Source organism: Osmia bicornis, chromosome 16 (assembly GCF_907164935.1).
Source record: "Osmia bicornis bicornis chromosome 16, iOsmBic2.1, whole genome shotgun sequence".
NCBI classification, from domain to species: Eukaryota; Metazoa; Arthropoda; class Insecta; order Hymenoptera; family Megachilidae; genus Osmia; species Osmia bicornis.
The window spans coordinates 2,962,604-2,988,732 of NC_060231.1; the positions used below are offsets into that span (position 1 = coordinate 2,962,604).

General features: G+C 34.0%; 5 protein-coding genes and 1 long non-coding RNA gene across 8 annotated transcripts; 3 read left to right on the forward strand and 3 right to left on the reverse strand.

Moving 5' to 3' along the window:
• Window positions 1-2,065: 2,065 nt before the first annotated feature.
• Window positions 2,066-4,748, reverse strand: LOC114877860 (cytoplasmic phosphatidylinositol transfer protein 1). The gene is made up of 8 exons (XM_029190971.2): window positions 4,518-4,748; window positions 4,170-4,318; window positions 4,000-4,088; window positions 3,883-3,890; window positions 3,747-3,818; window positions 3,577-3,675; window positions 3,346-3,501; window positions 2,066-3,072 (listed from the first exon to the last, which is right to left on the reverse strand). The coding sequence occupies exons 1-8, from the start codon at window positions 4,566-4,568 to the stop codon at window positions 2,812-2,814; spliced, it is 885 nt and encodes a 294-aa protein (XP_029046804.1). The 5' UTR covers window positions 4,569-4,748; the 3' UTR covers window positions 2,066-2,811.
• Window positions 4,749-6,127: 1,379 nt separating this feature from the next.
• LOC114877863 (farnesyl pyrophosphate synthase-like) lies at window positions 6,128-9,934 on the forward strand. 2 transcript variants are annotated; one of them, XM_029190973.2, is made up of 10 exons: window positions 6,128-6,183; window positions 6,253-6,328; window positions 6,426-6,656; window positions 6,722-6,797; window positions 7,803-7,947; window positions 8,213-8,353; window positions 8,430-8,633; window positions 8,708-8,872; window positions 8,999-9,211; window positions 9,301-9,934. In XM_029190973.2, exons 4-10 carry the CDS (start codon window positions 6,766-6,768, stop codon window positions 9,508-9,510), a joined length of 1,110 nt encoding a protein of 369 aa, XP_029046806.1. In that variant the 5' UTR covers window positions 6,128-6,183; window positions 6,253-6,328; window positions 6,426-6,656; window positions 6,722-6,765; the 3' UTR covers window positions 9,511-9,934. The 2 variants fall into 2 exon arrangements, with proteins under 2 accessions (XP_029046806.1, XP_029046807.1); XM_029190974.2 differs by lacking the exons at window positions 6,128-6,183; window positions 6,253-6,328; window positions 6,426-6,656; window positions 6,722-6,797 and adding an exon at window positions 7,446-7,547.
• On the reverse strand, window positions 9,828-10,335 carry LOC114877865. The gene is made up of 2 exons (XR_003789645.1): window positions 10,157-10,335; window positions 9,828-10,061 (listed from the first exon to the last, which is right to left on the reverse strand). It is a non-coding gene; the product is annotated as an uncharacterized LOC114877865 (long non-coding RNA).
• A 297-nt stretch (window positions 10,336-10,632) lies between these two features.
• LOC114877843 (protein SMG8) lies at window positions 10,633-14,575 on the forward strand. 2 transcript variants are annotated; one of them, XM_029190924.2, is made up of 14 exons: window positions 10,633-10,785; window positions 10,943-11,087; window positions 11,161-11,435; window positions 11,508-11,738; window positions 11,804-11,997; window positions 12,059-12,162; window positions 12,269-12,462; window positions 12,531-12,770; window positions 12,843-13,156; window positions 13,225-13,383; window positions 13,432-13,651; window positions 13,717-14,028; window positions 14,097-14,276; window positions 14,355-14,575. In XM_029190924.2, exons 1-14 carry the CDS (start codon window positions 10,745-10,747, stop codon window positions 14,473-14,475), a joined length of 2,730 nt encoding a protein of 909 aa, XP_029046757.1. In that variant the 5' UTR covers window positions 10,633-10,744; the 3' UTR covers window positions 14,476-14,575. The 2 variants fall into 2 exon arrangements, with proteins under 2 accessions (XP_029046757.1, XP_029046758.1); XM_029190925.2 differs by having other exon boundaries at window positions 10,634-10,785; window positions 13,441-13,651.
• Window positions 14,576-14,960: 385 nt separating this feature from the next.
• Window positions 14,961-19,248, forward strand: LOC114877844 (protein brambleberry-like). Its single transcript, XM_029190927.2, is given in 11 exon segments — window positions 14,961-14,979; window positions 15,270-15,324; window positions 15,411-15,797; window positions 16,231-16,416; window positions 16,479-16,701; window positions 16,911-17,207; window positions 17,277-17,489; window positions 17,874-18,116; window positions 18,185-18,406; window positions 18,409-18,484; window positions 18,549-19,248. Coding segments are annotated over 9 exon segments (1,974 nt in total). The 5' UTR covers window positions 14,961-14,979; window positions 15,270-15,324; window positions 15,411-15,425; the 3' UTR covers window positions 18,691-19,248.
• Window positions 19,249-19,297: 49 nt separating this feature from the next.
• Window positions 19,298-25,315, reverse strand: LOC114877845. The gene is made up of 5 exons (XM_029190930.2): window positions 24,494-25,315; window positions 24,246-24,432; window positions 19,794-19,899; window positions 19,612-19,734; window positions 19,298-19,539 (listed from the first exon to the last, which is right to left on the reverse strand). The coding sequence occupies exons 1-5, from the start codon at window positions 24,744-24,746 to the stop codon at window positions 19,375-19,377; spliced, it is 834 nt and encodes a 277-aa protein (XP_029046763.1). The 5' UTR covers window positions 24,747-25,315; the 3' UTR covers window positions 19,298-19,374.
• Between the last annotated feature and the right edge of the window lie 814 nt (window positions 25,316-26,129).

Here is a 26,129-nt window from a genome sequence, read left to right on the forward strand (position 1 = left end):
GTAACTAAGCTAATACTATTTTCGACCTACCGTTACATAACAAATAAAATACTAAAATCGTATAACGATGCGTTAAATGTTTCCAATTATAACTATTGTACTATTAACACAGTGGTAAGAAATGAAGGTGGTAATAGTACCATAATTTACATTGTTAACTAACAATGGTATTACTAATTACTAATTACAATTATAATAGTAATACTATTTGCAATTACAGTTCCCTTTTCTTTGTTTAATTATCCCATTACGTTTAACGCTATAAAATGGGCAAGCTCAACACTATACCTAGACTCTGTGCTATGTAAACTCAATACTATAACACAGTGGTAAGAAATGAAGGTGGTAATAGCACCGTAGTTTACATTGTTAACTAACAATGGTATTACTAATTACTAATTACAATTATAATAGTAATACTATTTGCAATTACAGTTCCCTTTTCTTTGTTTAATTATCCCATTACGTTTAACGCTATAAAATGGGCAAGCTCAACACTATACCTAGACTCTGTGCTATGTAAACTCAATACTATACATGGGCTCTACACCCTATAATCCTAATAATATAAGCTCTATAAGTCCAATACTATAAATAGACCTTTTACTTCTTTAATATTTCACAAAAGCATCATATAATCGCTGAAGTTAGATAAACCTTGATAATATAGACTGTTTCCGAATATTTTTAGTCAGCTATGAATTAGAAAACGACAATGCTTGTCCGTTTCATCTGCCAGCGATAAGTAAGGTATTTGCATAGCCAGTATAGCGTAAAACAGATGGGAAAGCGATGTGAAATGGAGAATGCAAAACAGACAGGTAGCTTGAAATTATTCTTGACAGTTTTATGAATCATTCCTGGAAATTTGATACGTGTCTGTTGAACTTATTGCATAATTGAAATTTAAGGGGAATATATATAGCGTTAACGTGGATCGATTGGCGAGCTTCCTTCTGTCCCTTCCGTCGTTACACGATTCTGTTTGATGAATTCAATAGTTTGATGATTAAAGCAATGTAACTGGGTCAAGCAGTCCTGTGCGAGGTGTGTCGTATTCGCTGATTGAAGTGCATTAATTTTGTGCTGATTTAAGAAGATGAAAATTCAGGCCTCCTCTTCATTGATGAAGAATGACGATGACTGATCCGAATGATTATCTTCAAGGATGTTTGATTTAATTGTGACTTTATCATACAATGTTTTACTGGAAATAAAATATAAAGTTTATATAAATTTTCTTTTTCCATGAGAATAAATAAATAAAACAGATAATAGAGTATTTGTCTTGAATTGTCAAGGATCTTTCAAGAACATTTCATGTTTGTTTTGCAATGGATACTGTTTCATTCTGATGTCATAAAGATGCAAATAAAAGTATGCATTTAAATGATGGAGGAACAGGATGTTTGGTATTCTGCGTCCTGGAGAATGTTCTTCACATTTCATCTTGGATTCCTATGACAGTCATTATGTTTAGATTTATGCAATTCAATTGAACTTTTTTTTAACACGAGCTCATCCTTTGTTCAACACTGCAGAAGAAACAACTGAAAACAGATTTCTGACAACTTGAAACATTTATTTAAATACATGTACGTACATTGAAAAGGCAATTAAATACTCCATGCTGAATACCTTTAAAAATAAATACAAGTTTATATATGCCACGGTTGATAGAAATAATAGTAGCAATTTTAATAATGATACCGAATGCTTCTTTCATGGCGCAGCATGTATAGTTTGCCTATTTCAAGCTTACAAGTGAGCAGTGTGCGAGTCTTTGTGCTTTTTCATTTTTCTCTTACTTCCTTTTCAACAGGATTTTGGTCCCAAAACAGTCTTAAACAAAATATACCATTAAATTTGCTTGGATTCAACTAAAAACTGAAAATAATGTATCAAATTAAATTCAATTCAATTTAAGCCTACAGTTTTATTCCAATATTGCAAGAATTAAATGTTATGCCTGTTTTTCTATATGTACAATTTGCTTGCTAATTAAAAAAAGTAATATAGTTACCTATTAATGTAAGCTTCACTGTTAAATAAAAAAAGAATGCAATTCAGTAGTGCCATGAGTTTGTAGTTTAATCAAAAAACAGTATGTATACCTTTGTGCAGTCACAGAAATGCATTTACAATATTTAATGATCCTTAGGCTGGATGCTATTATTTTTTTATAGCGTTTCATACATCGAGCCAATTTAAGGCAGTGGCTGTATCAATAAATTAATGCATCCATTGTTTGTAAATGCTTTACAATGTTTACCCTGACTAGGTACAAGTGTCACTAATGCTATATTACATTCAACCTTTTATTTCTATAACTATTTCAGCAACATAAGTTTACGTACAATCAATGCACTAATAACCTAACAAATGAACTACCTATAATTCCAAGAACAATTAACCAAATCAAGAATCTGCAACACATGAAATTTATGTCAGTTTCTTTTTTTTAAATATTACTTGCAACCAACTTTATGCTTAGTACCATAAATTAATTAAATTATTAAAATATTTAACATGATATAAATAATCAATATTTTTTTGTTAACGATCTTTCATGAAAAAAAAAAAGAATCTAAAGCAAATGCAGCAGTTCTTAATGTTAAAACTCCGAGTTCTATGATTCAAACTCCAAGTTTTAAGAATGTGTTCGGGTTACAGATACCTTCTGGCTATAATGTGGATACACACACATATATACACACAGAATCGAAAATGCCGGGCGTCTTTTGCACAAATTTAATTAGGTTCCCTAGACAGATTAGCACGGTAGCTAATCTTATTCCTTTAGAATTGCGGCTATGACCAAGAAAACCATGACCGATTAGACTGTGTAGGCGATGTAGGTGATTTAGGTAATGGCGATGATGGTATCGACGAAGTTGGCGTGGTAGGAGCCGATGGTTTTTCACTGGTCATATTTCTGAGACGTACTTTCTCGTTAGTCTCAGCCTGCATCTTTTGCTCGAACCTCCGAACATCCTCCAACGTCATATCGTACCATTCGTCGATCCATGCGAATGCTTGCCGATGGCCCAATAATAAAATATCCCTTATACACTGTGTATATAAAAATACGACGTTCAGCAAGTACAATTTACCATTTTTAACGCATTGTTGACCGGTCACGAGTTAACTCGCGTTTGCACTTACATTTACTTTAATTTTCGAAGCCCAGGATAATATAGAATATTGTACAATTTTTACAACATGGAATATTGTAATATGGAATTGTAAAATTGTGAAATTTTTACAATATCCCATATTATTATTGTAAAATTGCCGGTCAACAATGGGTTAATAGCGACAACAATATCTAGAAAAAATAACTACTCTATGAATGAAGTCTTCCACTCGTGTTTGCATGCCCCAAACTTCGAAAGAGGCATGGATTAATTTATAGGAACACATTATCGGTTGCGTTGTTTCCCTCCATCCTTCTACCAATGGTCCACGACCAGTTCGCTTAGATTGAAAAAATTTTGGATCCTGCGATACAGAAATGCTTGTTTCATTGCGCCAAGTATTTGTAAAGAAATGAGGAAATACTGAATTTTGTAATACCTCTTCCTCTTTGTAATGCTTTGCAGAAATTTCATCGTATGCTATGTCCAGATAGTCGACCTCGCGATGCAGAACTTCGATGGGAGAAAGACCTAAACACTATTTCATACATCATATAAATAATAGTGCGATGTATCCTTTTGGTATAGAGCATATATTGATTTACATACATTTTCTGTACATCCATTGTCATCTTTGTATCGAGTTCTTATGGATATATGAAATTTTGGAATAAAGGAACACTGAAAGAGACAAGCGTATAATGTAACAGAAGAGTTGAAATTAAGCTAAGATATTCATACTTACAGTGTATTCTTCGTTATTGAAGATAACATGTAAAAAAAAGTATGTTATTAAATTCTAACTTACTATTATAATAGTCTGTTAATTATATTTGTAAACACAGTTTATATTTTAATATACCTGTTATAGTAAAAGGATAATAATTCCACGCTTTCTCTGTTACGTAAAATATTCGTGGAAGAACCGATTGTATCCAATAAGGTAATTTACTGCAATATAATAAAGGAATAAAGAATGTCTGCCTTTAAAAGACTCTAAATTTATGAAACAAGCATTATTTTAATCGTCACCTAGATAAATGAATTCTTTTCTCTGTGTATTGACCCTTTCCATGTTCAGGGTGATCGCATTCTACGTTTTCAACCACTTCTACTCCTTCGTCGTTATCCGATTGCTCATGACTATGTCTTGCAATCATGTAAAGTTGGCCTATATGATACTGCAAAAGAATCAATGATATCAAAAACGCAGTTTTTTTTGTAACAAGTTGCGACTATTAAAATACCATTAAAATGAAATGATTGAAAATAAAATATTAACTGAGGAAAGCAACATCTTTTGTTTCAGTTAAATTTCATATTGTTTAATTGTGGAAGAATATAGTGACTTTGAACGTTAAATTTTGAAAAGAATATTACCTCTTCCGTGGTAAGCGGCATGCATATACGATATTCCTTAGTTAATACCATCTTTGTTGGAAAAGAAGCTTGTCAGCTTTCTACTATAACATCAAACTAATACTTGCTGACGAGCTATGGTTTCTCCTACGCGAATAACTATTCGATTCACGAAATTGTCATGTAAATATTAATCTCATAGAGCCCTAGGCAATAAGGCAATAAACAATCGAATATAGTGAAGTTTGTCCCTCTTTCATAAATCGATAATAAAATTTTACACCTTATGTTGGTGAACGTGCAGCTTCAGGGCAGGCCACGAGAGACCATAGTTACTAGATGACGAGTTTTCGCACGTTTTTGCGCATATGATTGTGTTTCGGTTATATATACTTTATAATCTATGGTAATGCGCATGCGCTCAACACCGGTCGGAAACCCGCGAATATATACCCTGTGAACAGAAAATTTTACAATTTTTCATTTTTGAATCATCTTCCCTTCATTAGACGAAAATTATTTTCTGTGTTCAAAATTCTTTCAATTTCATTTCAATTATATCTTGTATCTTTACCATATCATCACCGGTTATCAGTTATCGCACGCAAGGATGACCTACATGAAGCGTAATTGATTGGAAATCGTTTGTGATTTACAAATATATCATTTTCATTGTTTGTGAGTGAATAATTTCTTAATTATTTACAAGTTTGTTTTATAATTAATAATTGTAATGCGTATGCGCAAAATATACTCAGGACTCTTGCCAACAGAGAGCGTATCGGCGCGTTACGCATAGCGGAAATCGTTTAAATTTTCGATGTTTCATATTCTATGAATGGGCAAAAGTTTTTTTAATTTTTTGGAGCAACTGTCATTGTGTTGAAGATCTTTTATAATAAAATAACAAAAATAACAAGATAAGTGATTTCATATATTTTTATATACTATGTATTACTTTTCTTTCTCTAAAATATGGTAACAAAAAAGCGGTAAGGATAATGTTAATGTACGTATTGGACAGAAAAGATAACTTAAATTCTATAAAAATTGCAGCATATGTAATTAATTATTAATAAATACAATGATTATATTACAGTTGTAACAGTTATTCAAAAAAAGACAAATTATCATAAAAAGAAATGAGAAAAAAAAATTAGGAACTATGGACTTCAACCGTGGAGTTCCAAGCTCCACTCTTGTAAATTTGATGCAAATTTTAACTCGCCCCTGGACTTTCAGGCGGTGCTGATGTCGCTTCTCTACATGCTTAGCTTGTATCACTGATTTTAACACACAACTAAAGATATAGTGACGTCATGTTCCCGCGAAATTTGTCGCCGCGTTTTTCAATTATTTCAAAATTTAAAGAGACAAAAGAAATATGGCGCACATGGTTGCACATGGTGGGACGTAGACCAGGCCCTCCAAGCTCCACTCTTGTGAACTTGATGCAAATTTTAACTCGGCGCAGAAAATCCAGGCAGCGCTGATGTCGCTTCTCTGCATGCATACCTTGTATCACTGATTTTAACATACACAACTAAAGATATCGTGACGTCATGTTCCCGCGAAATTTGTCGCCGCGTTTTTCAATTGTTTCAAAATTTAAAGAGACAAAAGAAATATGGCGCACATGGTTGCACATGGTGGCTGATGGTGGCAGCGTAGGTGACTGAATTTCCAGGTTCGTGAATTCCATTATCATTATTATTACTATTACTATTATTATTATTGAAAAGGATATTTTTTTAAGTTTTTTCTAGGTTTTTAGGTTTTCCAATAACTTCTGCTGATGAGATGCAGCAACAGGAGGAGAAGATAGAAATTAAGTACAGAATTGTTTTAAATTGTTACTGAAAACATAATTGTTTACATTGCTATTTTAGTAATATATTTAATTTTAATTATTAAAATGTATCTTTAAAGAAAGAGGAAGAAAATATGCATCATCAGAGTGTGTATTAACGAAAACAGCAGGATGTTCTCCTTCTAAGAGAGAAAGGATAAGAAGAGGATGGCACAGTAGGTGGCAATCCAAAGTCAGTGCTTCCACCTGAAAACTGAAATTCTGGGTGATCTGTAGTAGCTACTTTAAAGAAAAATACTTCATGAGGAAAAGATTAACAACGTCAGCAGTTCCAACACTGAACTTACTTGGTAATAACTTTTATGTATACTTTTTATAGCATATGTAAATAATTGTTAATGAAAATATTTATTAGTGTCAGAGGCTACCGCTATTAAAATAAAGCAATAAGACACCTGGATGCAAATGAAAAGAAGAAAAAGAAGAAGATTGTAAGTATTCAATTTACATATACAATATATGCATAATACCATAACATGTGTTGGTTTGTCATACTTCTCAATGTAAGGAGTAACTAACTTTAATTGTTAATATCTTTTAAACAATTAGCCTTCTGCCCCCAAAAGGTGGTATAGGCGTGTTCAGGGCGACGAGCTCTACAAGGTGGCAAAGTTTCATTAATGAGTGAGCGTAACACTTGGGTAGTTCCCCTCGTGAGATTCAAAATCATGAAAATTAGTTAAATTTAATTTTTAAGCCCACCCTTAATATATGTATATATATGAGTAGAATGCATACGTTGTCACAGTATTCAATGTGTTAGTTTCAACAGTTTTTCGAAAATATCTCGAAAACTAAGGCAAAAAGAAGGAAACTTATAGGAAAAAGTTGTTCAAAATGTTTAATTTTACATGTTTAAATTTCATCAAAATCGGTGAGGTGTAACCAAATCTCAATAATTACCGAGATTGAATATATATAAATTACAGATTATGAAATAAATTCAATATTTTTTTTCATTTATGTTAAAATAAAAAATTTATTACTAATCTCTATTACATCTATTTGTACATAAGTGCATAAAAATGTACCAGTTTGAATTATTTGGAAGTAAATAGAGACACCCAGTATATTTTTGTATGTGAATATATATAGAGGATGTAAAGTAGCTTGTACAACATATTCTGTATTACATTCATACCGGTTCAAGGAATCTCTTTTTCCTTCAAAATGAATTCAAAGTACGTATTGTATCGGTCATGTTATATTTATCTGAAAAGTACCATTTTAATCACAGTTATTAATAACGTCATAATCATTAAATTTATTAATTTACTATTTCACATTATTAGTTTAACATGCTTGCTACCATATGCAGGATGTTACATTTAAGTGAGAACAGTGGAATGTCTTATAAGGGGCTATAGTGGGGGGAACCCTAATCTCCCTTGAAAATTTCTGATTATTTAATATACATTACAATTTTTATTCTTCAGATCAAACAGCGCCACTGTACGAAGACTGTTATCGAATGAAGATGAAATTCGTGAATTAATGGCTATATGGCCGGATGTTGTACGAGATCTCACCGATTCTGGTCGTCATCTTGATATACCAGATATTACCAAATGGTTGACGAAGGTATTCTTTTGTAACTTAAGAATTAAAATATATATATACATAGATGATTGAAATGATATATGTACAGTGATGCTCGGGTGTAAGATGCACTATAGTTTCAGTTCTGCTTCCAGGCATTACTGAAATGTATAGAATATGTTTTTGATATATCCTGCATATTAGTTATTTCAAAATAAGTGTGGGAAAACTGACTGACTGACTTTTTCTGCATATTAAATACCATAAATATAATAATAATAAAAAATGCATCCTTTTTAATTTTCAGGTATTACAGTATAATGTTCCTGGAGGAAGAAAGTACAGAGCATTAATAGTTGTGTATGCCTTCAAATCGTTTGCTTCTGATGATCAATTGACAGAAGAAAATATTCGTCTATCCCGAATTCTAGGCTGGTGTATAGAATTGGTATTGACTTTTTTATTCAGTTAACTTAAAAATGTGAACATTTTCCATATAGTAATAGAATAATGTTTTAATATAGTTGCAAGCATGTTTATTGGTGATTGATGATATTCAAGATCAATCAACGATGAGGCGCAATGCACCATGCTGGTACTTAAACAATGATGTTGGATTAGTAGCTATAAGTGATGCTGTAATGTTGGAAATGTGCGTATATCAATTACTTAGAAAACACTTCAGGTCAAAAAATTGTTATGTGAGCCTTATGGAATTATTTTTAGATGTAAGTAGTAAAGAGTACATGCTAAAAAATTTCTAAAATAAATCAGTATTATGGTACAGAAGATAAATTTTTAGACTACTTCAAGAACATTAATGGGTCAATATCTTGATTTATTATCATCAAATTTGGGTAAAAAATCAAATTTGGATCTCTTTACAATGGATCGGTATAATTCTATTACAAAATATAAAACAACTTATTACACGTTTGTGTTACCAACTACAATTGCAATGTGTTTTGTAAGTTTAATTAATCACATAATTTCATTTAATTGTATATGTATTATATACATTACTTTACTTGGGGAGCCTTCAAATCTTAATTTTTGTAATCCTATATTTATGTATATGAAATATTTTTGATAGGCTGGCATAAAAGATCCAGAAATGTATAGGCAAGCAAAAACAATTTTGCTAGAAATGGGTCATTTTTACCAAGTGCTAGATGATTATATGAATTGTTATGGAAGCATGGAAGCTACTGGGAAAATTGGTTCAGATATAAAGGAGGGAAAATGTTCATGGCTTGTTGTGGTAGCGCTACAACGTGTTACACCAGAACAAAGAAAAATTTTAGAGGTAAACGTATATACTGTTAATAATATTTTATAGTATCTTTTAATTCTTTTGTTAAATAAGAATACTAATAACTTTTATTAATTATATAGCACTGTTATGGTCAGTCTGATATAGAAAAATCGAATCGCGTGAAACAGCTTTACGATGAATTAGGTTTATCAAATACTTATGCTATCTACGAAGAAGAAACGTACAATCTACTAATGACGCACATACAACAAATATCATGTGGACTTCCACAGGATTATTTCCTAAAATTACTTGAAACAGCATGCCCCAGGGTGGCTAAAAAACATTAATTATATTCTTGAAAACAATAGACCAAACCACTACTACAGTTTAAGAGAGAACATATGTATAACGTGCTCCCTTCTATCTGTGAGTTTATTCTAAGAATGAAGCGTTTATTATTTCATTTAAGAGAACATACGAACATGTAACAGCTGTATTATATTTTTAATAATTAAAAGCAATTCTATAATAATGTTGAACTTATAAAGGAAAAGACAGCAATCTGTTGTAACGGTTATTAAACAATGAATACTTATAGTAGTAAATAATGAAGTGATAAAAAATGTTTATTGCGTATTAAATAAATTTATATGGTATGTACATATATATTTTCTTACAGAAATTTTATTTCTTTTTTGTAAAGGGATCTTTATAAACTCAATGTTCTTGTTTACATTTTTAATAAATTGTTCAATGAACTTTTTTAGATAATCTTTTTATACTTTTTTTACGTCCCAATAGTTGAGCTTGAAACAACGCATAATTTGTTTCAATTCATACCTGAGATTTTTAAATGTATCATCAGACACGTATTCTTTGAAGAAAAAATGTACAGCTTCTGAAATATTGCTGTAGATTAATATTTATACATAAATACTTATCTCACGAGGGGAACTATTCAAGTTCTTGTAGAGCTTTTCGATTTGAACACACCTATACCCTATTTTATGGGAGACGACTAATTGTTTAAAAGATATTAACAATTTAAAGTTAGTTACTTCGTACATTTTGAAGTATAACAAACTCACACGTATCATCACAAGCGATTTACAAACTAAGAAAAATTAAAAATAATCATATTTTATTATTCCTTCCGGCTAGCTTCATGTAGGTCGCCGTACGCCACATATTTCAAAATCTCGGTCGGTAAGTCGTTGTGTAGTTTCCGCCGTTTTTGTATAGATGGCGCAAGCATCGAATTTTAAAAATATTTAATTTATGGCGGTCTTTTTAAAATGCCAGTTTCTCAAATAATTATTTTAATAAGTTTTCGACGTTGTGCTGATTTTGACTGGTTTCTAAAAAATAGTTAACTTGCGTTAGACTGTTGCAATACGAAATGTTTTACATTTTTATGTTAAAATAAAGCAGATGGCGCTCGTTCTCGAGGCATATATTCAACACCCCTTGAAAATAAAGGCACTCGGCACCAGTATTGTTGAATCTATAGTCATTGCCTTCGATTTGTTTACAATTACAATGTTATAACTCCTCTATTATTTAAACATAAACAAATATATAATGAGACCACAAAAATTTAGAATTCCATGTGATATAGAAAGGTAAATAATCATTGTACACAAATTTCTTTCACAATGTACAAGCAGAAGGTCTAAGGACAATATTATAAAGATACCAAATCTTAGAATTGATTCTTTGAAATATTAATAAAATAGGTCTTTTAAAAAATTAACAATACATTTAATAACAATGTTTCAGTTTTGTACCTACAGACAAAAAGGTTGTAATTGTATCTGTATTTGGAAAGTCACAATATCGTGCAAAAGGATGCAAAACAAATATGCTGAGTTCAATCTTGCAAGTGGGTCTCCTGGATGAGCCCGAAGTGAACAAGGATTCATTTGTAAGAAACTGTTCAGTATATTAGAAATGTTAAAATACATAAAATGTAATCAATTATGTTACGTTATTTTTAGTGCGAAATAGAAGGATATTATGACACCAAAGACAGGACAATATATTTGCATTTGAGAGGTCTATTAGACACGCATACTCTGGTCACAGAGTACGACAGATTTATAGAGAAACAAGACTGTAAAGATTTTCTTAGCGTATGGGCTCACATGAGGGACAAATATGCTAGAGCATTACTCGTTTTGTTTCATATATCTCATGTAATTGTTCTTACTCATCCAACTCATACGTTTGACTATAGTTATGTACATTTATTTAGAGCCATAGACATTGTAAGGTAAGAATTTTTATCCTTTCCAAAAGTATAACTTGGTATGCATAGTAAACTTATAAATTAATTTTGTTTTAGGCAAAAAGTCTCTCCACAACTTTCCGATGTTCTGAGTTGCATCTATAGTTTACCTAAAGACTGGGTGTCCAATGTTAGACCCTGTTCCCCAAGAGTATTATTCTACTTTGAAACCTGCCCCTCTGTATTTCAAGATCCTACCAGTGGAGCTAATATTAAGAAGTTAGAGCATTCCTTGGAAGATCAAATCTATCAAGTGTTAAGGAAGAACCGTATAGTAACCAATATAAGGTACTAAAATGTTTACGCTATAAAATTGTTTAATTATTTGATAAAACATGTTTATTCATTTACAGTTCTAATTCTCTGTTCGCGATCCCGGCTAACCAAGAATTCGTCTATGTACACACTGGTACAAATGAATCCAGAGATATTTTGGGATATATGGCAAGAAAACTTATGCAAAGTTGTAAAGTTAGCTCCGGTGGTAGTACTTCGAGGAGTCTGGCCAGTCAAGATTCCAATGTTCAAATGGACGATACAGAAACTGGTAACTGAAACTTTGAATTACAATTAAAATATCAAAGTAACCATGTCTTATGGATTTACAGAAACCAGATCCTTCAGATTGTTTTTACAACAACATATAAATCTAGCCTTCGCAAGGGGTTTTGACGACAATGTTGGAAGACACTCTACACCTGCATATTTCGAGGTTAGGATTCTAAAATTAAGAAAGATACTAGCAGTCAAAGAAATAATAATATTATCTATTTAAATATTTATTAAAAATAATAAAGCTGTTATTTTCTTTTGGTTAGATACCCAGTGTCCAAATATTCTGTGAAGTGGCGAACAAGGTGTACGATTATTTCATACATGGAACGGACAAGGAACTGCTAACTTTGCACAGTTTGCTGGACACAGACGTTAAGTTCAGTAAGAGCAGATGTAGTAAGGTGCTTCCACGAGCTTTGCAAACGTATCAAGAAAACCTACCGCAACATTACACCAGGTACAGAACGAAACATCCACCATGGTTAGATAAGAAACTAACGAAAATATCTTTCACCGAATTATCAGAGCGTATCACGAGACAAAGCTGGCTCATGCGATGGCAGTTTTCGAGATGCACGCACGAGGTCCTCTCTTTGAGGAATTTAGCGAGAAGCTGCAAGCAGAGTGCGAGAAACATTGGCGTTCTGGGAGACAGATGTGCGAGGTCCTCTCCTTAACTGGCAATCCCTGTACTAATCCAATACACAGAGGAGGAAGCGAAGGTGCTGGAGGTGGGGAACAAGCAGACCAAAGAGACAGCGACAAGTATGTAGAGTTTTAATTTGATCGTATCTCATTACACGTGTTAATACACTAATCAAAGGTTTTATTTTGCAGCGATTTGCCAATTAGAGAGCATTGTAGCGGAGTTAGATACATTTGTGCTTGCAACTGTGGACGTTGCCAAGGCTCAAGGGAGGATCCTTTCAGTTTACGACAGGCCAACTATGACTATTTCCAGATATTAGCAAAGCAATGTGGCTGTGCACAATTAGAAAGCATACAGTTTCCAGTTTTTCAACCCAGCACGCACAACTACAGGCCAGCACAGTTGTTCTCAACAAAGCGGAAAGATTCTTTTGGCCACGGAGAATCACCTCTACCACAGGGGAACACTCAAGCTTGTAGCCTCGGAGTGAACACTTTGAATGGTATTTTTATTTTAAGAACACTGGTTCTTAAATTGAAGCGAAAGATACAATGAATATTATATTTTTAGATGATATTCGTACTCCTTATGGAAGCGGTGGTCAATCACCACCCACGAGTGAAACAAACGAGGATGTGCCCAAGCTGAGCAGTAAAACTAGTCTAACACCGAGTGATGCGCACAAGGTTGTCATAGAGGTTTCTGATAGCGACGCGGACAATGCAAGAGGTAATTTCTACAAAAAGTTCGTTTAAACGTTATGTTTAACGTGTTCAGATGTTACAGAGAAGTCTCTCGTCAGACAACCATCGACCACAGAATATTTGCCAGGAATGCTTCATACGGAATCCCCAGCCGGCTTGTTGCCACAGTTTTCCAGCTGGTCTCTGGTTTGTCTCGGTCCTAGCAGCCTGTATTCGCACAATTTAGGTCTTCAACATCAAGCCGGTATTCTGCCCACTTCTGCATTCCTCTTACCTTGGGATGTAACCGTTAGGTAGTATTTCTTTGTATATTATTTAAATTAGATTATACATTTTGTATAATGTAGTGTTCTGTTAGACTAGAACATCAAAAAGAGAGAGGTTCTTTGTGGCCTACAATAGGTGACCATGGGACCCATGGATATTGTCCAAGAGGAAAGAATTTCCAGAATATGAACACCATTCGTGGTCGGAAATCTAAAGGTGGTAAAGAATTTGTAGTGAAAATATTCGTTGGAGTGGAATATGAGTGTCCACGAGGACACAGATTCATGGCATCTGCTCCTGATAAAGTTTTAAAAGCAACTGGAAATGGAATCGTGAAAGACAGTGGGAATAAAGTGACATCCAGCACAGCAGATATGCCCCTTTATTTTCCATGCCCTTGCAGGTAGATAACTGTTCATGATTTTTTATAACTATGTAAAGATATAAATATTAATAATTAAAATTGTTTAGACAAACGAAACCACTGATAGCCCAACTAATGAGAATTCACGTGGTGACACCGAAAGCACCTGTTCACGTTACATTGAATCCTCGAGTACAACCAGGACCTCCACCTTGCCCAATTTTTGTCACTGGTTGTGACGAACCGATTAAACTTTCTCAGAGTGCTTACTGGGTGTTGCGATTACCGTATCCTTTCCAACAATTAATTATCTTATTTACATTCATTGTGTAACTATTTTTGATGAATCTTTAACAATAATTTAGATATGTATATATGGATGAAAAGGGACCATATTTGGCGCCAAAGGAAGCAGTACCTACTTCTCATGGAAGATTGTTAGCAGGAATGTATGGGATTAGCGAAGTTGTTCCAGAGAAAAAATAATATAGTATTTAATTTTTGTATAGAGGATAACTTGTACAAAACGTGTAAATCATTTTTTGTAAATATATGACAGGAGAATAAACATTTTTATTAAACGATATTAGAGAAATAAATTTTTATTTTTGACAAGCTGGCCCTCTAACGTCCGTGCGCTTTTGATTTTAGTGCCATTGACCGCCATATTGACCGCGTAAGTGAACTTATTACCCGCGAAGCGCTGTGATTGGTCTATTCAAAAAATAACAGTAATGGCGTCACAAAATGCAAGCCTCTGATTGATCGATGCTTCGAGCGTATTAAACAGAGAATTCAAATCTTTCAAACATAATTTTTCGTATATAAATTGCAATAACAATTGTAATACAGCATAAATTTGTACGTTTGTAACAATTAAATAAAGATTTATGGATAGATTCCTGATAAAATACGACAGGAATTTGTATTTCAAACTTCTCCGCTGACGCATCACAGCGCTCTGTGTCCGTTACAAGCTATAGTTCACAGGTGAGAGGAAAATAAATACTTGTCACTGCGTTTCACCTGTGAAGCAGTTATTTTTATCTGTCACACACTAATACCATTAAATTATCGATAATATAAATGAAGTTGTTAGTTTTACAAACTATAAAGGAACATTTTCTCTTTATTGACCGGTGAAAGTGATTGTAAAATACAGGTTACTCTTCAGAAGTTTCATGTTTGTATCATTACAGACATAAAAGTTATTTATTGCTTTTAGCAGCTCATTACAAAAATAATTTTGCTAATTTAGTAAACTCTTACTCTTCTGACAGATTGTCAAGTAATAATTGATTGCAGGGAACGATCTCTTTCATTTTCTCATTTTAGGTAATACGAATGAGTTTAAATACCTAATTAGAATAAGATTATAATTAACAATCAAATCACTAAAGAGCTTTTCTCTATATTTTTAGAAACACTGCTAGAAAATGCAGAGCGTATGTTTATTCATGCTTCTTGTTGCGACACTGAGTTGTCGAGAGGGAAGAGCTTCAGTACTCGAATGGTTCTGGAGAAAAGATACAGATGATACTACAGTTTTAGTGGCAGATGGAGTACCGTTGATTTCTATTCCATATGAATCTATGACAGAAGATGAAAAATTTCTTCAGGAAGCGTCAAAATTTACAGAGATTCAAACGTCATCGCCGTTAGAGACTTGCCAGCACAAAGTCATTATGAAAATTAAAACTTCTTGTACTGGAATGACTGAGGAAGAGCTGGCTAAACTGAGTGTCAATCTTTTGAACTGTCAAGCTGCAGTGGAAGGCAGAAAAATGTTTCCATGCACTGAAGAAATGGTAAAATTCTCTATGAAACTATCATCTATATAGTTGCAACAAAATGAAATTTCTTACAAATATTTGGGACTTTTATATTCTAAAAGCTTTTCATCATTAACAGTTTTAACAAAGTAGGATAACAGATTGCATTTAAATTCATTGTATATGAAAGGGTATGTTAGAGGGGTGATTTGAGGCATGTTCAAACCTGCATTTCCCCCACTTAGGATACAGGGAGACCACCACTGAGATATTTCTGGAGTTGCATAGTGCCAAGTACTCTCTATGTGTACACATCAAGCTGCTTTCACATATTAATTAATTTTATAACAATTTTAAAATAAGTAATAACAATTCACTTATATAATACACCAAATCAATGTGAAACAGTAGAGGAATGTTACGTGTAATAATATTCTTATTGAATGTGAATAGAGTATTCTTTTTTCAGTCTTTGAAACAATGTACCACAGACATGGATCCAGACATGTGGAATGCGTACCATTTAATGAGTAACAGAGCAAGGGCAGTTTGTTATGCATCTCGTAGTACTCAGTTCCGTGCCCTTACAGAGTTAACTGTGAATAAGTTAATGCAAACAGCGCATACTCAGATTAAAACATTAAGTTCATTAAAGGTAAGTGTATAAGAAAGTGCTCTATCAATTTCATTATCCTGTATAATTGAGTGTTAATGTAGGAAGGCCAAGATCGGTTGGAAGAACAAACAGTAGAAGCATTAGCTTCTTTGTCCAAAGGTAACGTAGCATTGTTGGAACAACAAAAGCATTTAAAAGACGCCCAGACATCAGCTCATAATATCGTGGCCACAAATCTGAGAGAATTAAGCAACGAAAGAGCATTAATTCGATCAGGACACGCGCAACTGGCCGCAATGACAGAAGATATCAGAAAGAAATTAGGTAAATAAACGAGGGAAAAATATATATTAATTCTTCTAATCAATTATAATAAATTTTTAATATTTAAAAAATTTGTTAAGTTCTTAAAATATTTAAATTTTTATAAAAAATATAATACAATTATAATAAATATATAAATAATAATAATTTATATTTATTAAAAAATTGTTAAGTTCTCAAAATATTTAAATTTTTATATCGTTTTGTAGAAGAAGCAAATAGAAATCTAGAGCAACAAGCCATGGAACGTGGTGAAAATCACCAAGAGGTGCTTGAAGACTTGATAAACATTCAGAATCAAGCGCAATTAATTTGGGACAAAATAGAGTCTAGCACTAATCGAATCTTCGCCCAACACGAAGAGGCACTATTGCAGTATGAACGAACGTTACAAAAATTAGCACAGATCAATGAAACTATTCAATACGTTTGGAACGTAACAAACGTTATGCGTGCAGAAGTGGATCAGAAACTTAGCTGGTTAACTAGTTACATCGGTGACACTGGTATTTACACAAATTCTTAATATTGGTGCTATAAAAGTAACAAAATTGATATCATTCTCACGTTTATAGGAGAACAGATGCAGAGAATGTATCGCATAGGATTGCATATCGTTTATTTATTGCTTGCCATGGTAGTTGCTGCATTCGTACACGCACCACTGTTAACTAGAATCACAATTCTGGGTCTCGTACCATTAAATTTAGTAACTTATCTCAAACATGGCATGGAAGCCTGTTTGGATTTCACCTCAATGACGGTGCTAATACTGCTGATCACGATAAGTACGTATCAAAACAATCAGAATTTGGTTAATTTATTTAGTAATACGGATCACCCTCCGATGACCTTGATCTTGACATATGTTGTCAAGGTTACCCTCCTAAGTGACCTTCAGAAGGTTTAGCCGTGGTTAATAACTTTTTAATAAAAAACGAGCGATGGCTAAAACCTTCTGAAGGTCACTCAGGAGGGTGACCTTGGCAACATATTGCAAAGTCAAGGTCATCGGAGGGTGGTCCGTATTACTAAATAATTACCCAGAATTTTTATAAATGCATTAGTAGTAGTAGACAGAAAGCAGGTGGGGAAATAAAATGTCCCTAAAGTCACCTAGATCTTAAAGTTCCTTTGTGCATAATTCCTCTAAATAACATTCATATTTACAGTGCATTTTGTGATGATTGGAATTCAAAGCCTATTCGGTTTAAAATCAAGGAACGTACGAGCAGAACCGGTACAAATAGTGAATCAAAATGGTCATCTAAATGGAACTTCTCGGAGTTACGTTTCATCATCCTATAATAATCTTCAGCCACCGCGGGATCCTTCTATATCCTTCTACGTAAAACTGAAGAGAATTACTCGAGAATTTTATAATCTCGTTCGGTATCAAATAAATAATTGCATTCGTAAGTTTCTAAATTTCCTCGTTAACGATTCGTCGAACACTTAATAAAATTGCCGATTATTCTTCCAGAGAAATGTAGCTCTTTAATGCAGTCGGTAGCCTCGTGGAGCGGACAAAGATTAACGCAGCGCGAGGAGCTCTCCTGCTCGTACATGCCTTCAAGAAGGAATCGCGAGGATCTTATCGACAGCTACGAAAACGAATTTCCTAGCATGTCCGAGGACGCGACCGATTTCGAAAGCTCTCGTTTAATGGAAGACAGAAACGAAAGCCTCGACGACCTTGATAATCTGACGACGCGCACGATTTAAGGCTACGCTTGAGGAGAAGAGAAGCTAGATCTTCTTACGCCCGGTCACCTTCCAGAAGGTACGTAAAAAGATATCTTTGTTATTTTGAATAATGTTATGGAAATAAAATAATTCTTCTATAGTGCCACCCCATCATCGTGCGCGTCGTCCAGAGTTCTATGCAATGCTTTGACAAAAAGTGGAAAAAAGTGTCGTTTAATAGCAATAAATGGCCACGTCTATTGCAGGAGACATTTTAATGGGTCCTCGATAATGGGTGATTAAAGTATTTTTTAGTAAATGTAAATTCATTTTATTTACTTGGACTGACTGTTTTTGCAAAAATATGTATTAGGCGTACAAATTAATTCTGTGCCTTTTCTCTAATTATTGAAATAATTGTTATTGTTATTATATTTTCATGCCACTTTTCAGATACATAGAAACGCGAGAAAAGGTTTAAATTTAAAATAGTAATTAAGAAAGTGTAATACCAAAGGCACTAAATTAATTTGTACACCTAATAATTAAATAAGCAGATGGAATATTGAAAATATTAATTGTATTTATCTAGTATAATTTTAACTGCGGTTTTTTATTATTATCAGAATGTTTTTAGATTCGATTTTATAATTGCATAATATTCTGTGTTAGTGTGGTTTTTAATAATGATACTGTGCCTTCTACGAGTTGCCTCGAATTATTAAAACGTAGATGACAAATGAATTTTAAATAGTATTTGTATTAATAATTAAGATTGAATGCAACTTGTACTTAGGCTATAAAAAAAAGACATATTTTGTAAGTCTACTTATTAACAATATTAATCATTCTCGAACGTAATTATAATTTATTTTTATAAAACCTCGCACAATATTAAAGTTAATAAAGGTATGAGAACAATTCACTGTTTTATTCGATACAGCTTTTAAAAATATTCATACAATATAAAAGGATTCAAATAATTGTTTACTGACAAACTGCCATGGTATATTGTGTACAAACCGCATTGTTTGTCATTTCTAAAAACTTTGTACTTTTATCAAAACCTGTTCCAGTCACTAAATTATGTAAATCGCAATAATTTGTACCATCATCGAATACCCTGAACCATTCGTTTGATGTAGATTCTCCCTTTGATAATATATAAGGAAGGTTACAAATAAAGTATATTAAGTTAAAATTATTAATAAAGTATTTAAATACCGTTGCTGTGCAAGTGTTGTTAATTTCTTCAAAATCAATCCTCATAGTCTCCATAGTTTTCAAGTTGGGTGCAAAGTGTACAGCCCTGATAACATTATTTTCATCTGGTTTCGGTTCTTTGAGCTGAAAAAATAAATTGAAGTTATAGAATATTTAAATTATAAGATTAATACATCTTTTACTGTGTAGAGACATCTGTTCCCATGTGGTCCACAGTTTGTAGACGACCAGTTGAGTATCTGACATCTGAATTTCTGCATTGTATAAGTACAGGTCTCTCCAAATGTCCTAGCACAAAAAAATGTTTTAACTAATTATTAGGTGTACAAATTAATTCGGTACCTTTAATATTATATGTTACGTTGCGCGCGTCCTCTACGGTCAGAACAATTTAAAAGACGGAAATTTATTTGAAAGAAAGGGTGAACTTTACTTTATCGGACCAAAAATTTTGGACTTTTTTTTTTTGAATCTATAGTTTTTGAAGCGGAGTATCCAAAAATGCAAGTCTCAACTTTAGGAATCCAATGGTTCAAAAGTTATAAGCATGTAAAGTTTGATATTTTTAGCGCATTTGCTACGTTACTGTGACGCCATATTGACTTCTTGTCCAATGAACGGTGTCGCTAGCTGCAGGCAGATTCATGTGGGTGCCGACTACTTTGGCGGGTACATTCAAACAGTAAATTTGATGCTGTCTGACAATGAGTTAGTTAGATTTATATTTATTTTACAAACAGACTGTACTGTCCATGTAAGATGAGAACCAATTAAGTTATACATATAAGGCAATATGGCGTCACAGTAACGTAGCAAATTCGCTAAAAATGTCAAACTTTACACGCTTATAACTTTTTAACCACTGAATTCCTAACGTTGAGACTTGCATTTTCAGATTCTACGCAAAAAAACCTATAAATCAAAAAGAAAAAAGGTCCAAAATTTTGGGTCCGGTAAAGTAAAGTTAATCTATTTTACAACGTGATTTGATCAGAAAGGTATTTTTCCTTTGATTTACAATGAGACTCTCGAATATAATTTTTAACGGATTTTTAGTTGAAATTTTAATGTTTACTGACTCGACCAAATATAATAGAAAGATGGAAAAATTAGCAGTATCTATCTGCGAGGGTAACGACTTGAATGGAGAGGTTCTCACAACCCCCGAAAGGGCTTTACGGGTCGCTCCTGATAAAATATCGTAGTCGACCAATCGTCACACACCCAAAGCGCGATAAATCAAAATTCGGAATATTAATATAGCGTATTATTTATAATTCGGTACCTGAACGAGAAAATCGAGACGATCTAAAATTGAGAGACTCTCATAACCCGTGTTTTGCCTTGTTGAAAATAATCATAATGTCGTGCTCGACAAATTAGTACAGAACGTACTAATAGATATAGATCGCTTTGAAAATCGCTGGAAGATTCGCTGAATAATCGCTGGTAAATCTGAAACACCAAGTGTTGAGAGAATGATGTCGCACTAACACTTGTCGTGCACCCGATTGCCCTTTTATTGCGAATAAAATCAACTAAGACGATTACGATTTTCAGAAAAATAGAATTAAACGCGAATTAATTTAATACGACAACTACGCGATCAACGGATTAAAAGAAAGAGAAAAGATAGAGGTTTAATAGCGTGAAATGGCTTTTCTGAAATGTATTCAGAATTTCACCCTCGCGACAGCTAAATTACACGAAGTACAAATACAACACTATCTCTAGACGAACGGGCTCCCGTCACGAGTTACTCGAAGAGTAATCAGAATCGATCGCGATCCTGGCCGGAAGGGCCCGTCGCGAGGACGATGTCCTGCGTGGGGACATCTCAACAAATCATAGTGTGTGACGGTAGCGTCACGTGCGTCGCTATTGGTTAAGGGCGCGTGCCAGACGAAATCCTCTAGATCATGCTCTCTCTCTCTCTCTCTTAGTGTTTCATCTCTGTTTAACGGTTTTCGCTGATTCCACGTCGTACGTTTCCCAGAATATTCTATAGGAACGATATAATTAACAATTTAATGAATTAAATCTGAACACGAAGTATGAATATTAAACTATCACATGTAATTAACGAATTAGCGATCAAGGAGTTTCTGATTAACAATCGGCTCTGATAACAATTGCGGTGGTAGCGCAAGTTGTTCGTTAAAAATCCTAATAGCATACGATGATTTAACTGATAATTTCAGCAATTGTTTGATATTCCTGTATTTGCAGCGAACTTTCAGGTAATTCTTGGAATTCGATACAATGACTTTAATTACTCTGTGTGACCCTTCGTCTCTAAACAGTTCTCGAATGTTGCTAACGTTCGCTGGTGAGGGTTCTCATTCCTCGCCATTTGCATTCATTCGAATATTTGAATTTCATGCTATTTCATACTTCCATTCCAACACTCAATTCGCACATACGATCGGGTTTGGGACCGACTGGCGCCTACGCGTGAGAAAGAGGAGATTATCGGTTGAAAATCTAAAAGATAAATTGATTTTTACGCTTTTGCGCAGTTAACCTGAGGAGATCCCTACAATGCGAAGCACTGGCTAACTGTGCAGCGAACGCTGTTTACGATACCTCTCCTCGGTCGAAACCGAGTTTTTGTCTATCTCGAAATCTGTTACTACGCAGTTGAGCACGACGATAGTTTCAAGGAGGGGTAATAACTGAAGAAAAGAATTAAGAAATGTAAAGAGAACTAAGGATAGGAAAGACTCTCACAACCCGAAGGCTTGATGGGAAAGCACAGAGTCGAGGAGAAAATTGAAATAATGTAGAAGTGATTTGTTCCCCTCACGCCCCTTACGTGAGGAGACCCCTATAACCCGAAGGCTTAATAAGGGAACGTGAGGTGGACAAATTTGGAAAAATTTTCCGGACATGACATATGTACACTTGATTAGTTACTATTTTAAATTCGAATTATTTTCCCGCGCTTTCGTGAATTTGAAAAATGGCGCGAGAATAAATTCAATAATTGTAGTTAATATAACTTCTTGAAAATAGGTCTTTAATTAAAAAAAGGATTTGTACACCTAATATAATCAATAAATTAATTGACAAACTTTGCTTTTTAAATTAATTAATTTTTCCTAAGTCAATCAACTTATTTAAGATGAAGGGTATAGCCGGATAAGGTGGTCAAAAGTGCCCCCAAACCAAATTCGACTTGCTATGAACCATTCGATAGGTGATCAAAAAAAACCAGTCTGTGCCAAGTTTCAACCCTGTATCTCATCTGGGAGGGTAGTTACGGGTAAAAATGTAATCGTAAGGTTTTTGGCCAATTTCTCCTATTTAATGACATTCGAAAATTCTGAAAAAAATCAGAGATGTTTCTACTTGTGAGGCACATATTACAGAATTTTTTCAGATTTTTATATTGAAAACTGAAGCCGTGAAAAATCAAAAACGTCAAAAAATCCTGAAAAATGGCGATTTTCTGACGTTTTTGATTTTTCACGGCTTCAGTTTTCAATATAAAAATCTGAAAAAATTCTGTAATATGTGCCTTACAAGTAGAAATGTCTCTGATTTTTTTCAGAATTTTCGAATTTCATTAAATAGGGGAAATTGGCCAGAAACCTCGCAATCACATTTTTACCCGTAACTACCCTCCCAGATGAGATATTGCCATCTTTTGATAGCATAAAACTCAAAGGAGTACACCGAGAATAAGCACACGCGATGTTCTCATGGGTTTGAAAAGTGTAGCTCGTATATTTTTCAAGCGGTGTCGTCGTCCAACCAAAGGAAAATACACGAACCTCATCCAGGGTGATATTGAGTTTCCCTATGCACAGGATTGTTTGCAGAAGCGGCCTAGCTAGACAGACGTTATCTTAGAACCCATTTTTCTCAGGTTTTTATAGGACAAGACAAAACAATCATACTACTCCATTAACACACCACTATTATAAATAAAGAGTAAAAAAAAATGGCAATGTGATTTCATACTGAAAAAAAGAAAATATGATACTTCTGTTCCAAGGATATAATAACATTAAAAATATTTTAATAAATACAGGGTGTCCCATAACTCCGTAATTCCCGGAAATGGGGGATTGCAAAATGTCATTTGAAGCTTCGTTTTCGAGTTATTAAAGAAAAACACTGGCCAATCAGAGCGCGCGTAGAACCACGACAGCGTTGGCTCTGAACCGCGCTCGGTCGTGAACAAACGTACTGGCACAGCTTGGGTATCAAGGAAATTCGTTATTAACCCATTAGCTGCCACGATCCCCATTTGGGAATTTTGGAATTTTACGTACACCACTCGGTGCCAAAAATATACATATATATAACTTATCCGGTCAAAAATTTCAAAAAAAAAGTTTGGCAGTTAATGGGTTAATGAATAACGAATAATTCCATATTGTTCTTAATTTAAGACGATGTAACGTTTATCGCACGCTTTCTTTCATACCCACGCTGTGCCAATACGTTTGTTCACGACCGAGCGCGGTTCAGAGCCAACGCTCCCGTGGTTCAGCGCGCGCTCTGATTGGCCAGTGTTTTTCGTTAATAACTCAGAAACGAAGCTTCAAACAACATTTTGGTAAAGGAAAATCTTGTTCAGAATCACCCCAGCAACCCCCCATTTCCGGGAATTACAGGATTCTTACCATTTTATAATGCATGAAGCGTGCAATGGATAAGGGAACAACTGGTTGATCAAAACAACACAGACAAGGATTATCAACAGTATTATAACGCAGCACCTGATGTACCTAAACCTTGGAAACATTGCACATCCACTTCTAATAATTATTGGTGGTGAATCCTCACCTTCTACCCTGATTTTGTTAGGACCTTGAAAGGAAAAATGATCAGTAATTGTTTGAAGCATAAAAGAAGAGAAATTAGAGATAACCTTGTTTCCTTCTTATTGTGGAATCATCATGCAAGTTCATGAAACTCAGACTATTCATATGAGTGTAAGGCGATGGTCTTTTTGTCATGGATCTGAGCTGCATGGTACATTCCCTATATGGCAACCGAACCTTAACATTTCCCTTTGACCTGACCATCATGAATCCATCATCTTTCACAGGAGAAAAAAAATTGTTTGCTGTTCCCTGAAATCTGTCACAAATGTGAGAATATACGACTGTCATATATTCCATATGTCATTAAATAATGTAATTTGATTATTGATAATCAATAAATCTTCTTCAAAATATAAGTCATACTCTCAACGTGAGATACAAGATCAATTTATAGATGTCTTCAAGGGATCTCAACTTCCCAGGAGCGTGGATTGAATCATTTTTTCCCACCTTTTTTTTAATGTCCCTAATGAATACTATCTACAAAGATAGGACCATAAATGTACTCCTTCAAGCTACTACTTTCCTTTCTTCTCAGCTCCAAGTCTCATTTATTCCTTTTGTTCCTACAACTTCTAACCCCTTCAACGTCTGCTTCGCTCATGTTCTGACTGAAATCTCTTTTTTCATGTATTGTCACTGGACGAGGAGATAGGACAGCGTCGCAACGTCGTTGGATCATCTGTCTGGCCGTCGGTTTTCTTCCGTTTCATTTTCGTTGACGTACCCGTCTCGCACACTATTTTCGACTAATTTACTAATTCGAATCGGAACTACCAGTATCTCCTGACGGCGTTCGATTCAAAGAAATACATTTGTATGGGTGTCAGTGAACATCAAAGGAGGAAGGAACGAGACGTCCCACTGACAAACGGTCCTTCCTTTCCCTGCCTTTGAAGGTGTTTCTTTTTTTATCTGTGGAAGATTCTCCACACTTGGCCATACAAATTTTAAAGCGATACAATTATTAAATTATAATACATGTATTATATAATAACACTGTAGTTATTAATTTATTCGGTGCCTTTTCTTTTTTTAATTAATGGCTTATTTTTAAGAAGTCTGTTATCGATGTCATATTCTCGCGCCATTTTTCAAATTCAGAAAAGCGCGGGAAAATAATCGAATTTAAAATAGTAACTAAGAAAGTGTAATAATTAATTTATCTCGCGCCATTTTTCAAATTCACAAAAGCGCGGGAAAATATTCGAATTTAAAATTAATTTGTCTTGCGCCATTTTTCAAATTCACAAAAGCGCGGGAAAATATCCGAATTTAAAATAGTAACTAGGAAAGTGTAATATTAAAGGTACCGAATTAATTTTATTATTACACCTAATATAATTAAAATAAACTTCGGCAAATTATTGAAAGAGGAATTTTACAAATAAGAGAACCTTTGAAGAGATGAAGTAATGATTAAAAGTAGTCCATATCCATTCAGTCGAGATTAATGCAATGGAAATAACTTGTACATGGGATGCTAAAGAGCGAGAAACGACAGATCAATGAGCCATGGCTCGAGTTATGGCCGATTGTTCGACGGCGAGAGGAGCAGAAGAAAAGATAGCGACTTCTGCGAATGTGGGTCAGTAGAGAATGAATGCGGACAGTGTTTTCCTGTTTACAGACATTCTCACTAACACTCTCTCCTCGCTGATGGTATTGCAAATTCTGCGT

Bases quoted from the DNA above. Each gene is read 5' to 3' on its own strand.
- LOC114877860 (XM_029190971.2), bottom strand. From the start codon at position 4,568: ATGGTATTAACTAAGGAATATCGTATATGCATGCCGCTTACCACGGAA. The intron at 4,319-4,517 runs GTAATATTCTTT...ATTCTTTTGCAG, and splicing joins TGCCGCTTACCACGGAAGAG to TATCATATAGGCCAACTTTA. The intron at 4,089-4,169 runs GTGACGATTAAA...ATTATATTGCAG, and splicing joins AAAAGAATTCATTTATCTAG to TAAATTACCTTATTGGATAC.
- LOC114877863 (XM_029190973.2), top strand. From the start codon at position 6,766: ATGCAAATGAAAAGAAGAAAAAGAAGAAGATT. The intron at 6,798-7,802 runs GTAAGTATTCAA...TTTATTCTTCAG, and splicing joins AGAAGAAAAAGAAGAAGATT to ATCAAACAGCGCCACTGTAC. The intron at 8,873-8,998 runs GTAAGTTTAATT...TATTTTTGATAG, and splicing joins CTACAATTGCAATGTGTTTT to GCTGGCATAAAAGATCCAGA.
- LOC114877843 (XM_029190924.2), top strand. From the start codon at position 10,745: ATGAGACCACAAAAATTTAGAATTCCATGTGATATAGAAAG. The intron at 11,998-12,058 runs GTAACTGAAACT...ATGGATTTACAG, and splicing joins AATGGACGATACAGAAACTG to AAACCAGATCCTTCAGATTG. The intron at 13,157-13,224 runs GTATTTTTATTT...TTATATTTTTAG, and splicing joins CGGAGTGAACACTTTGAATG to ATGATATTCGTACTCCTTAT.
- LOC114877845 (XM_029190930.2), bottom strand. From the start codon at position 24,746: ATGGAATATATGACAGTCGTATATTCTCACATTTGTGACAGATTTCAG. The intron at 19,900-24,245 runs GTAAGAATCCTG...TTTTTGTGCTAG, and splicing joins GCTTCATGCATTATAAAATG to GACATTTGGAGAGACCTGTA. The intron at 19,735-19,793 runs GTAAAAGATGTA...TTATTTTTTCAG, and splicing joins GGAACAGATGTCTCTACACA to CTCAAAGAACCGAAACCAGA.